This window comes from Mastigoproctus giganteus, chromosome 14, assembly GCF_048544385.1.
Source record: "Mastigoproctus giganteus isolate SK-2022 chromosome 14, ASM4854438v1, whole genome shotgun sequence".
Taxonomy (NCBI): domain Eukaryota; kingdom Metazoa; phylum Arthropoda; class Arachnida; order Uropygi; family Thelyphonidae; genus Mastigoproctus; species Mastigoproctus giganteus.
The window spans coordinates 70,093,532-70,107,628 of NC_143588.1; the positions used below are offsets into that span (position 1 = coordinate 70,093,532).

At 39.1% G+C, this 14,097-nt stretch overlaps 1 protein-coding gene across 1 annotated transcript in view; it reads left to right on the forward strand.

The window, feature by feature from the left end:
- The window catches only part of Rlip (Ral interacting protein), a 135,762-nt gene that overhangs the window by 88,356 nt on the left and 33,309 nt on the right, over window positions 1-14,097 (forward strand). The window contains exon 9 of the mRNA XM_090388309.1: window positions 1,001-1,202. Coding sequence (XP_090244435.1) covers window positions 1,001-1,202 — 202 coding nt within the window. The remainder of the gene's footprint in view (window positions 1-1,000; window positions 1,203-14,097) is intronic.

Sequence of the window (14,097 nt, forward strand, 5' to 3'; positions counted from 1 at the left end):
ATATTCCTTTTAGTTTGCCATCATTAACTTATTTCACTTACTAATAAAGTTCAACTTTATTTGTGCATTAAGAGTTTAAAAGCACTTTTAATCTTTTTTTGTGTCACAGAACACTTAGAAATTTAATGCAATAAACAGATAATGCTAACAGTGCCACTGCACTATACTACATTATATGGCAGCATGTAGTAAATCCCTTACAAAGATCACACACAATTCTAATTTGGAATAAAGGCTTGTATAAAAAAAAAAGTAGCTAGTTGAGACCTGAACAATAATAAAATTAAGAGCTCAGACAAATTAAACTGTGATTCTCAAGCATTAGAAAAAATCGTCCAGAGTAAACCATACTAGCTCACTTATAAATATGACACAAAAATATCATCCATGAAGGTGGATGCATCTTCCCTCTACCTGAGAGCCTTCACTGTCCATGTCATATAATGCCATACCTACTATTAAACTTACTCTTATAGGCTGTCCATAGATATGCTAAAGAATACCAAACTGCCTTCCCTCTATTAATACTTTTAACTTTTCCAACTTTCACAACAAATGAGGCAACAAATTTCCTTCATGTAACTGTAAGTAATGAACTAAAACTACTAATAAAACAGATGAATACATCTCTTTTTCCAACAGAAGCTTTTTGAAACCTATACTATACCTTCTGACTCTAATACATCATAAAATATTTAAATAAAAAATAATGTAACTGTCAAACAAGCAGGTGATAAAAGTGTGACATGCCAGTACTTACAACTGTTACAGAGAAGTTGGTTTTCTCTTCTAATGGTTTACAGTAATTTGACTTGTGACCAGGAAAACATGAGTTTTTGAAAACAGCATTGTTATATTTGAAAATTTTTTTATGCCCATTAATGGATTAACAACCCATCGATTAATGCTACTGTTATTTTTTATAACCTGTTGTAATGGATTTTTTTTTTGTTTTTTTTTCCCCTTGAAAAAATTTTATATCATACTTTGGCTCTGATAGGTATGCACCACCACTCCAGTCAGAAACCTCTCGGTTATCTTTAGAGCTCCCAGATTCTCCATTACTTCTTGAGGAGGAACTTGGAAAACAAGAAAATTTACTGAATCAACTTCATGCTGAATTGAATACAGGATTAAGAGATAAACACAAAGAAGAGCAGTTGTGGGAAGTGCAGCGAGTGGTTACACAACTTAAGCGTAAGGTAAGGTTTTTACTAGAATTTCCACATGCTAAGAAACCTAAAAACTTATTTTTTATTTCATGAGTTGTAAATGAAACAAACGAATAGGCTAGTGTAAAACAAAAATTGTCATAGCATTGATTATTTAATATCGGGGGCATGAAGTAGAGACCCAATGTCCCAAGAAGAAATTACCAATGATAGAAAACTTGTCTACCTAAACCTTCACAGTTTCCTCTGTAACAATATATGGTTTTCCACTTTTTGGTTTGGAGAGACTGCGGTATTCCATTCCCTTTTAGAGCCTTGAGAAATTCTTAAAGGTGTCACCAGTCAGGGACCTCAGACTGTAGTTAACTGATCTAGAAGGGAGCAGGGGCGCCTCTGTAGCCAGGTGGGAAGGAGCAGCAGTGCATAGCACACGCTTCTTGATTAGACCTGGGTTCGAGCCTGTCACCACCAAATACGGAGGATGCGGAAAGGTCAGGGAATGACCACCGCATTTCCCGGAGCAATATGGCCTTAGTTGCTAATGCTCCTAAAAACCAAATAACACACACAACACAAGGGAGCAGGACTCCCCAAGTTAATCTAGGTTTTTCAGCCTCATATGCAAATTGACCCATAATGAACACACACAGACACTTCTATAAGCATAACATAAAATAAACTTTGAATTTTTACATTATATACCAAACAAAACTTGATTATGGGGACACTCCCTAAGAGGTACAATACTATCGAGGTCAAGTTTCTTCCAATTAATTGACAGAAGGACAGAGCAGTGGTCGACCAGATACAATTCAAAGTGGAGGAGGGGAGCATCTATATATTTAATGTGGAAGCTATTTTCTTTACTCCATCAGTGTGAACGATAGGCTTAACCAATCGGGCTGGAAGTGGTCTCAAATTGAAGATATTTCTTCCTAGGTGTGCAAAATGTTGTTAAAATATAAAAATTCTGAATAGTTTTATTTTACTGAGGCCAGTTTTGTACTACAAACAAGAACAGTTCATCGTTCACTTCATAGATGGAGGGAGCCACAGGAAGATGTTAACTGTTAAACAAACAGTTGTTTAAGTTGATCAGCCGTTTTGTTCTGATTAACAATTTGCATTTTTAACTATGTAGCTGATTAACAAGTTACACGTTCGCACAGTCATGTCCTTTGTTCCAAAAAATAATAATAATAATAATAATAAAACTCTGCTATCAATTGCAAAATTGCCTACCTTAAAAGAAAGAACTAATTATTAGGATTCCATCACAGCTCACTATATGGTCCTACGTTGCGCACGCAAGCTCATACACCCATTGCCATTTGTTACGTTTAATACATTCAGAACTCATCATTTTATCATTATTGTTATCAACTTCGAGTTTGTTTTTGTTTTGAGGTTATTTAAGGTAAGTAATTTAAAGATTTAGAAGTATGTCACAGTTGAAAGACCAATCTTGAATACATTTACACGTATATATTGATACTACATGGGTACTACATTTCTTTAGGACATATAGAGAAAAACTCTGCTACTAATTGCAAAATTTTCGCAACAGCTACAGCTAGCTGTAACCATTGCATATGGCAAGCCTAACTGATTTGGTCTGTATTTCTTCCTAGGTGTGCAGAAACACGGGAAAATTATAAAAATTCCAAATAGTAAAAAATCCAAATGGTCTTATTTTACAGAACAGGCCAATTTTCTCTACTAGCACTGCTTACCTTAAAAGAAAGAATAGTTTTATTTTACAGAAATAAGAAATGAAGGATTCGATGCGTACTGGCTTACCTGCTCACGACAAAACTTGGACTACATTTCCTTAGGACAGCTAGAGAAAAACTCTGCTACCAATTATGAAATTTTAGCAATGGGTACAGCTAGTTGATGTTATAATACTCCAAGAACTATATTACCATATGAAGGCAGTCCAGGGGTATTTTTTGACATACAAAATTGTACAAACAGATGATGATACTCCCTGGGCTGCTATTGCCATTAGAAATCTGAACGTGGCGGAGAATAACTCACCAATGCACGGCCTGGGCCACTTGTGCCCACATAGTCACCGCCGTGGAGGCTTTCTATGTGGTGTCCCTGTATTTCTGACCAGGTGAGGACATTACTTTCATCATCAGATATCTTCGTACAGTAATAATAAATACTCTCTCAAATCCAAAAATAATCATTGACACTGACTCCAACTGCAGGTCCATAGCCACACTGGAGACCCAACCACCAAGGTACCCAGAATGGGCAAAGATTGGAGGAGTTCCTGGCTAATGCACCAATAACAGTACTAAACCTCCCAAAAAATTATGGAGGCAACTATAGATATTACAGTGGCCTCTAGGAACATTGTGGACAGTTCAAGGTGCTTGGACCACATCCGATCACTGCACTATAACATTCCAGCTTGCTAGACCATTAACCAGGACTCCCAGACAAATGCAACGCAGATATGCCATCACAAAAGCCAACTGGGATACCTTCCAGACAGCTGTGACAACTACCCTACAGGAACAACAGGGTGAACTCCAAACCACCAACAACTCGAACCTTCTTCAGAGAAAGACAACAGCCCTTATAACTCAGGCCTGCAATGGTGCAATACCAAAAAATAATCCAGCCCCAGGTGTGGTCCCTTGGTGGAACTTTGTGACCTGCAGCAGCTCAGAATGGAAGCTCAGATTGAACAAAGGACATTCCAGAGGACCAGAAAATCTTTGCTGGGAGGAGAGGTGGAGGCCCTCTGGCAGCACTATACAGAGGCCAGAAATGCTTCGGAAATGTACACAGCGCACATATGCCACTGCAAACAGCAGTCCTGGCAGTGACTGGTCTCAACCATGGGCAGTGGTGACCCATGGGGGGTCATATATAAGATTACAACAAATAAACTCCCCCGACATGAAGTCATCGCTGCAACCAGAATGCCACATGGCACCATGACCACAAACTGGGAAAACTCCATCAATAACATACTGGATGTGATCTTTCGACTGCCAGTTGATCCAGGAAACAAGAACAAAGAAGAATTAGTCAGGAGAATGAGGACTCGCAACCACGCAATTGAGCCACCTTTCACGAGGGAGGAACGTACTACTGCCGCATCGTTAATTAGAGGAAACAAATGCCCAGCACCAGATCTGCTTGAACTGGAATAAAAAATAATAAAAAAGACAGTATGCCCCAATTTGCTGTTAAACCTATACAACAAGTCTCCAAGCTGGTGCCTTTCCAGCCTTCTGGAAGATTGCCAATGTCAAGCTTATCCTGAAAAATCCTTCAAAGCCACCTCAGCTACCTGAGTCTTGCAGACCAATAGCCCTACTCTCTGTGGCAAGCAAACTTTAAACATCATGTATGGCTAGCTACAACAACATTGCCTCAGTGTGCTTAACAACACCTAACCAGTTTGGCTTTAGGTGGGGGCTCTCGGCAGTTGATGCCCACCAACACCTCCTGCAACAGTCAGAAGAATATGACAAGAAATACTTTGTAGTAATTTCAGTGGAATTTGCCGGGACGTTCAACACCCTATGGTGGCCGAGCGTCCTGTCAAGACTCAGGGCCGCCAGTGTCCCTAGAAACTTTCCAGACCACTAACAACTACCTATCGGACAGATCTAGAGTCGTCAAAGCACTGTATCAGTCTCTCTCAAGTAGATTCTGGGACCACTTCTATGGAACATTGTTCTAAACAGTTTCCTGGCCTTGGAAATTATTTCCTTGGAGTTTGCTGATGAGTGTAAGGATAAGGTCATTGGCAAAGGCCAATGACCTTATCCTTACACTCATCAGCAAACTTCAGGGGACAGCTGGAAGAACTAGCTAATCAGACCTTAGACTGACTACGAGACTGGGCAAGAATATCTCACCACCTAAATATCTCACCAGACAAAACTAACTCAATCCTACTGAAAGGGAAACTGGACTTGCGTCAACCACCTCAGATCAAGATAAATCAGACGATAAAATTCTCAAAACAACTGAAGTACCTAGGAGTAATCCTAGACCAAAATCTATCCTTCAAAAACCATGTTCAATGCCTCCACTAAAGGATCAGGAGATACACTGCTCTGGTTGCCAGGGTCACCAGATGGGACTGGGGCCTCAGCCGGCACACACTTCATTTACCTTATAAAGCAGTCTTCATACCCATTATCACGTATGCTTCCGGCATGTGGTACAAAAAAGCCACCACAGTAGTCAACCGGCAAATCATTGACTCAACCCAAAGAACAATTCTACTCACCATCACCTGTGCCTGCGGTACGGTTGAGTACCCATGCCCTTCAGGTCCTGGCCAGGGTCCTTCCTCTGGAGGCGCCTCCGTAGCCAGGTGGGCAGGAGCAGCAGTGTGTAGCACATGCTTCTTGATTAGACTGGGGTTCAAGCCCATGAGCCACCAAATACGGAGGATGTGGAAAAGGTCAGGGAATGACCACCGCATATCCCTGGAGCAATATGGCCTTAGTTGCTAATGCTCCTAAAAACCAAATAACAACAACAACAACTTTCTCTGGACCTGGAGATTGTGTGTAGAGGACTACTGCACCACCTGGCAAAGGGCACCACCAAAACATGCCTTAGATACACGACTGACCCTGCAAACAGCCGAACTGCTGAGAGAAAAAAGCTTCAGCACCACCTGCTGCAGGTGTGGCAGAACAGATGGGCAAACTCCCACACCAGAGAGAGAGATCACCAGGAAGTTTATTCTAGATGTCAGCCGAGTATACCCTAGAACCCTGACTGGTTCTCACCTGGCCTGCAAGCAGCATACCTATTCATTGGACATGGCGCCATCAATGCCAGGCTTTCCTTACTTGGAATCGAAGATCCTTCTTGTATCTGTGGCGGATTAGAAAGTTGGCAGCATCTAATGTATGATTGCCAGCTCTATGACAACCTCCACAGCATATTAATAACAAAAATGTATTCTTACAGAGGACAAGAACACCACATACTGAACACAAAAGCAGAATACCAAGCCTTCATCTCCTATGCCCAAGAGCTCTTCACAAGAAGATGAAAACTCATCGCAATGAGTGCCACCATGCAACTCACAAATGGCAAATAGCCTGACAAGCAAAACGACAAAGTTGCAGACAGCAGCTTTCTAGGACTCAACTGCACAGTACTACAACCACCCCAGGGGGTGGAACCCCAACTTCAAGTGACAATAAACACAGACTTGACATCAACCACTGATCAAGACTATTAACAACTTACCACTGGACTCACCAGGATTTGACGTTAACCACCGATCAAGACAAGATGAAGCTTGCTGCCAAAATGCCATTAGGCAACCTGCACCACACTCCTTTGTGTCGTGCCTTTACTACCTTTCCTCTGGTGGAGGAGACTGGTCTCTGTCTCCCCCTCTCTTCTCCTTGTGGGGCAGTCCCTATTGACTTTTCTGGGTACACCTTCCCTATCGTCCCCATATTTGTACTGTCCCTCCAGCCTTCAGTCGCCCTCTTCCCCACTACTCTAACTAAACTAACCGAGTACATCCCAAACTTAATGTTGCACAATTTAGCCAAAGCGAAAAATTTAATCTCACATTCACTTAAATTCCATTTCGGCCGTTTCCAACTTCCAGTGTTCATTCACCCCCCCCACCCACACCTCTTTTTTAAGGCCCTTGCCAATGAAATCTTCCGAAAAAACTAGGTGGCAGAGTTCACCTAGTTTAATTTATCTACTTGGGTGTACCTGACCTGTCTCCTTGTGGCTAAGTGTGGGCAACAATGGGTCCCACTAGGGGGCCCAATGGCTAAATGGTTAGAGAAACAACAAAACATAACCATATCCCACACACTTTTAAATCTCTGGCCTCTACAGAATACTGTGCTTGATGAACAGAGTACACAATGCAGGGATAGGGGAAATCCCTAGTGCCATTGGACAGCTAACAAACTTTATAACCAAAGTAATTATGCCAGAAAATTCCTCAGAATAACAACAATAGCCTTCAAAATACTCTTTAACTTGATACACTGTTCCCAACATTGAATCATCCTTCATAACTGTATTATGAAGTTCGACATCCAACCTAGAAGGAAGTCTGTGGAAATTGTTTTATGATTTCAGGAGCAGAGATGAGAAGAATACAAACATGCATACATCGGTTGCCACTTTCTCAAACCGAACTGAATCTGGCATGTCATATAAACAAATGGACATACTTCTGAATGCTGCCTTTTGCTGGAAGGGAACATCAACTTGCCTTACTTTCTGAATATCCCTTTCATTTTGAAGCATAAAATGGAATAGATTTGATCAAAAGATTTGATGAATGATCTTATAATTCTTGAATGCATAGTGGTAGCTAAAGGTTGTGAGCAGGACTTACAATTATTTTGGCATGAGGCCACAAAAGGTACAATGCTAGGTGCAAGGGCTCCATTTGTCATGTTGATTATATTTATTGTGCAGTACAGTACATCATTATTGCAACTAGAAATTTCAGAAACAAAAATTGTAAATAAGTGCAGTACATACTCAAATATTGCAACCTTTGGGCCAGGCCATTGTCATATTTCAAAATGAACCCTTACCAACACTTATACTGCATTTTATATCATAACACAATACATCAATGTACTGCACCTTGTTTTTACTGTGCTGTAACTGCACTGTGTGTAGAAAATAATGTACAATATATGCATTAAATAAAGCATACATCAACAAGCAACTTCCTTGCATCATTTGTCCATTCTAGTCATATAACAGACACACACAAAAAAAAAAAAAAATCAGCACACTTCTTCTCATTGTATCTTTGTATGTATGGGAAAAAATCATCATCTATAATCTGATTTACAGACTGTTTCTCAGCAATGAATAGTGTTTGCAAATTGAGAGATTACCGATTTAGCCAAATTATCCTTGATTTAAAGATGTCCATTTTGTTCGTGGAGAGAATACAGTAAGCCCTCAATTTTATGGACTAATAGAAATGAAGTGTCTGTTATTCCTAAATGTCCGTTAAATTTAAAGTTTTTTTAAGACCATTTTTATCCAACATAATTGACAAGTTAAACAGTTATTCTGTATATGTATGTATTAGAAACACCAAAATGAAGTCTGTTACCAATTGCAAAAATTTTGCAATTGGTAACAGAGTTTTTCTCTAGCTGTCCTAAAGAAATGTAGTACCCACGTAGTATCAATATATATGTGTAAATGTATTCATGCTCGTTCTGAAAAACCGATCCTAAATACATTAGCAGACACATGAAAAGGCATGTTTCTTCTTTGCTGCAAGATACATTCAACACGACCAGTCAGAGTCAGAATGCAGAAAACATATCTTCCATGTTCTGACTGTGACATACTTCTAAATCTTTAAATTACTTACCCTAAATAACTTCAAAACAAAAAACAAATAAACTCGAAGTTGATGACAATAAAATGATGAGTTCTGAACATATTAAACCTAACAAATGGCAATGAGTGTATGAGCTTGCGTGTGCAATGTGCAGACATATAGTGAGCTGTGATGGAATCCTAACGATTAGTTCTTTCTTTTAAGGTAGGCAATTTTGCAATTGGTAGGCAAATTGTTAATCAGGAAAAAATGCCTTATCAACTTAGACAACTGTTTGTTTAACAGTTAATGTCTTCCTGTGGCTCCATCTATGAAGTGAATGTTGAACTATTATCATTTGTACTTCAAAACTGGCCCATTCCGTAAAATAAAACTATTTGGAATTTGCAAATTTTAACAACTTTCTGCACACCTAGGAAGAAATATTTTAAATTTGAAACCACTTCCAGCCCGATCCATTAAGCCTATCATTCACACCAACTGTTGAAAGAAAACAGTTTCCATATTAAATATATAGTCAGTGGAAGATAACTCCATGACTATATAGTGGTGTCTGAAAAGCTGTATTCAGAGTTAGAGCTAAGAAGTGCACGCTGAAATGCATGAACCTTCCATGTCTGGAACAGTATTCCCAGTTGAGCCAACGTCTTACCAGCTGTACTCATTCAGCACTTAATACACTACACCAGTCAAGTGCTGTTGTGTGAACCACTTGACTTCACCTTTGAGATTGTTACAGGTTTCTGCTTTCATATGCTTTCTATTGCTGTTGTGTTTAGAATTTAGTGGTGCAAGAGCCACCTGAGACAAGCTAAGTTATGCCTGCTTGTGTTTTTATTGCTAGTTGTCAAAACACTTTCATCAGTACTATATATCAGCAAAAACTCCTTAATCCTGTTCTTCGATGATTAAGTTGTTAATTGTTAATAACAAAGCTGCATTATCTGTTGTTTAAGGTAAAAATCTATAATTTTCTCCACCTTCCTAAATATAGATAAATTTTTACTTGGTATTATTTGTTTTTTGACATTATTTGTATCTTATTAACCCATGTGTGCAAGAACCTGTGTAGTGTAGCACCACTGGTTGCATTCTGTTATTTGAAGGTAGTGCAATATGAATATAGCTCAATGTTAAGGCAAAGTTTTTTATTCTGCTTTGAGCATAAAAACTGTTGCAGTAATGCTGTGAAGCTTGTAATTGTGTTAGCAATTCAAGTATCACTTGCTTTTAAACTGTCTGTAGGTATTTGATAAATGGGAGATGTCATATTTTGAAAGTATGCAATACCAATGCAATTCATTGTGAAGACAAAGTTTCTTTTGTTGTAAGCATAAAGAATAGTAGAATACACATCTGTAGTTATTTAAGCTTAGCCTTGCTTTTTACAGTATCTAATACAGTTTATTTTTATCCTCTTATGTTCCTCACAGATACAGAGGAGACACACCATAGTCTAACATCTGTAATTCCATTATTATTTGTTCATTATTCTTTGAACACTTCACTGGGTTGTGACACGTCAAAGCCTTCGATAAATATTTTCCCACATTAATGGATTGACCATGATGGAATCCACCCACTGTTCACCTGACATTATTATACTTTTGGATTTATTTCTATGGCAGTTCATTAAGGGCCAGATTTACAGACCAGTGGTTTCAAGCACACACATGTCAGCATCAACCATTCAATGCATAGCATGGTTGATGCTGACATGGTTGGAAAGATATGGTGAGAAACTTTATATGATTGTAGACGATTATGTAGAATATGCATTAAAGGGTATTAAATTATAAAGTAAAACTTTTTTAATTATTTTATCATATACACAGGAAATATTTCCTTTTATCATGTTTTTTTAACATTATTTTAACATTCAACATTATTTAACATTTTATCGTGTTTTTTAAACATTATTTTAACATTCAAGTTTTTAAGATACTTTATGAATATTCTTTATTATTGATACTAGAGTCCCCTGTTGTTCAGACTTATGGTTAAAGATGCAAAACCTTCATGTTTACCAATTGAGAATTATGCTACTATGGATACACTTTCAAGAAACAAGATGTTTCCATCTTTCACTCTTCCATTGTTACCACTAATTTATGTTTTTGCATTGTAAAGTCTGTAAAATTGATAGTGGAATTGGTTTAAGGCATCCTGAAAAAAATGGGATGGCATCCCACTATATTTGATTCTGTTTCAAGCACTATTTATTTCCAGCATGAAAGAACCTAAAAAGAAAGCCTGAAATTGTTATTGTAATAAGAGAACCAAATAGAAACATGTAATACCACCTTCCAAGTGAAGCAGCATTTTAGTATTCATCAGGAGACTGGTCAGTTTTAAATTTACAGTCATCATCATCTGTCATTGTTCCACTTTTCCATGGGTTAACGTATGAAGCCTCGCCACCATGCTCTGTCTGTGTACTTCTCTCCATCATTGATTTCACTTCAGTTTCCACCTCTCTTAATGACATTGGTCTCTATCATGTCTTTGCCATCTCATTCTTGATCTCCTCCTTGGTCTTTTTCCCCTTAATTGTAAATCAAATTCTTCTTGGCAAATGCCTCTCGTTCATCCTCTTGATATGTCCAAACCATTTCAAACAGGACCTTTCAGTCCTATTCTGAAGTTTTTCAACCGGAATTCTCTCCCTAATCACATCATTCCTGTTTTTGTTGCATCTTGCCTTTCCAGCTATGCTCACAAATCTCATTTCTGCCCCTTGAATTCTGCTTTCATCCTTTTTCCTCATAGTCTCAAGTTTCAGATGCATATGTCAGAATTGGTACATAATAGGCCTGATATATAGCCTTCTTACACTTCAGTGGTATGTTCCTGTTCCAGATCAGATCTCTTGTCTGCCTATAGAAATTCCTGCCCGCTTATATTCTTTTACTTATTTCTTCATCTATCACTTCAGTCTTTGTAATGGTGCTTCCTAGATACTTGAAGTTGTTAACCATTTTTAGCTCTTTCCCTTCCATTGTAATGTATCTGTCAAGCTCACCACTCCTCTTTAGAACCATTACTTCACTCTTCTCCTGACTGAAAACCAGTCTAAATTCATTGACCATACTAGCCCATATATCAGCTTGCCATTGTACTTGTTCCCTGCTCCCTCCACATATGCAGAGGTCATCTGTGAAGAGCATGACTTTCATCTGGTCCTGTCCAAGTTGTTCCACCACTCTACATTGCATATCATTCATGACAGCTATGAATAGTAGTGATGACAGGACGCCTCCTTGGCTCAACCCTGATGTTATTTCGAAGCTCTCCATCAACCCTATCACTGTTCTTACTTTGCTCACTGTATTGGTGCACATAGTCTCAATTCTCTCCACAAGATGTTCCTCTATCCCCAAGTTTCTCAAACCTCCCTCCCTCCCTCTCTCTCTCTCTCTCTCTCTCTCTCTCTCTCTCTCTCTCTCTCTCTCTCTCTCTCTCTCTTTTTACAGCATCAAACTCTATATATCCAAAAATGCCATCCATAATTCTTTATTGTGTTCATAACACTTTTCCATCAGTTGCCTGATGCAGAAAATTAGATCCACAGTCGATCTGCCAGGCCTATAGCCATACTGTTCCTCGGCCATCCTATTTTCAGTCATTCCTCTTATCTTCCACTGTAACGCTCTCATACAGTTTACTTACATGTGATGTCAGTGTGATGGCTCTATAATTGGAACACCCTGTTCCCCTTCTTAAACAATGGGATGATCAAACCTTTCCATTTCTTCGGCACCTGTCTCTCATCCCAGATCTTACGGAACAGTCTGTATGTCCAAGCTAAATTTACAGTATGATTTTTTAATAAGAAGTAAAAGCTGTATTTAACGTCTTTATGAGTATTGTTATTCTTTGCACCCAAGTTGACAACAACAAAAACTTTTATATAACTTTGCATTTTTCGACTTCTTGGAGTTAGCCAAGCGGCACTGATCTTTAAATAAGGTTATATTAATTAAATAATACTTAATAAATATTTATATATTATATTAACATATGCAATGTTTATTTAAACTCGGCATAAATTAATTTCTGTATTAAAATTCATGAAGGGATTTTACATTGTCTCCATCAGTTGAAGCCACCATTCTATTTTAGTATTAAATCAGCTCACACCAACCATAAGAATAAGTATTTACTGTAACTAAAATATTTATTTACATATTGAAATAAAATAAATATTTACAAAAACTGCTATTATATTAAATTAAATTATATACATGTAAAAACATTAAAACTGTGATAAAATCCTTGAGATAAAATACACTAAAATAAACCGGATTAAAAGCGATAAAAACGATAAGAATCTCTGGAGCTTTCGGAAGCTTGCGCTCCCTTCCTCAGCAGTAACAAAACTTCCTGCAGCACGTCCATATATATAACAGGCTCACAGTACCTATACACGTGGTGCAGTCGGCGCATGGTCTGAACTGGAAGCGGAAATAGCTCGGGAACGTGTTAAGCAAAACCGTTCATCCGTACTTAGGATAATAGTTTCAAACAGAGGATGCATACGCATACCTCTGTCCCTATTCATAATATTGTGGTCGGATGAACAGATTCGTTGGCTCTCGAGCCATTTACGGTTCCAGAACCCATGCGCTCGATCCACGATAACCGCATCCTCTGGGGAAATTTGATGCTGCTTCTCCCAAAAATGTTCGGCCACAGCAGACTTATTGTAATCAGCGGTTTTTATAGCATTTGCATGCTCCCCCAGACGATCCTTGAGCCGTCGTTTTGTCTCGCCCACATAACACTCCCCACAATCCAGGCATTTTATCCTGTATACTACTCCACTACTCAGGTCCTTTGCTATTGGGTCTTTTACCTGAGACAACACTGTGTGCAATCTCCGCCCAGGAAGCTGCACACAGCGTGTTTTATAGCCCCGCAAAATTCTAGCGAGATGCTCAGTAACGCCCGGATAGTAAGGAATGTATGCGGTAGCGACAGGAACAAACGGTTCCTGACGGTTGGACTCTATTCCTCTACTAAATCTGTCTATGATCCTCTGGGGGTATCCGCATTTTCTAAGGTCTGCTGTGACCCGTCTAATTTCACATTCTTTGTCCTCAGAGGTGATGCAGTGTGACCCTGCTCTATCTAGTAGAGCTTTCACTACACTATTCTTATGCTGCCCAGCTTGTGCTGAACTATAATGGGTGTACTGGCCTCTGCACATAGGTTTTTTAAACACAGACGTTTTTAGCCTAGGGCCTACCCTAGAGACCAGTACATCCAAGAAAGGAAGGGTACCTCCTGTTTCCACCTCTGAGGTAAATTGTATAAATTGGGAGAAGCTATTAAGCCAATGGAGTGCATCATCCTCTCTCCCCTTCTGGACCACGGTAAAGGTATCATCAACATACCTTTTCCATTTCTTTATGGGAAACTGACATCCACTAAAAACCCTGTCCTCTAACTCCTCCATGGCCAGATTGGCCACGATGGCGCTAATAGGAGATCCCATGGCTGTACCGTGAACCTGTTTGTACATAACACCTTGGTACACCATAGTGGTGCTGGCCAGACAAAGTTCCACACCCG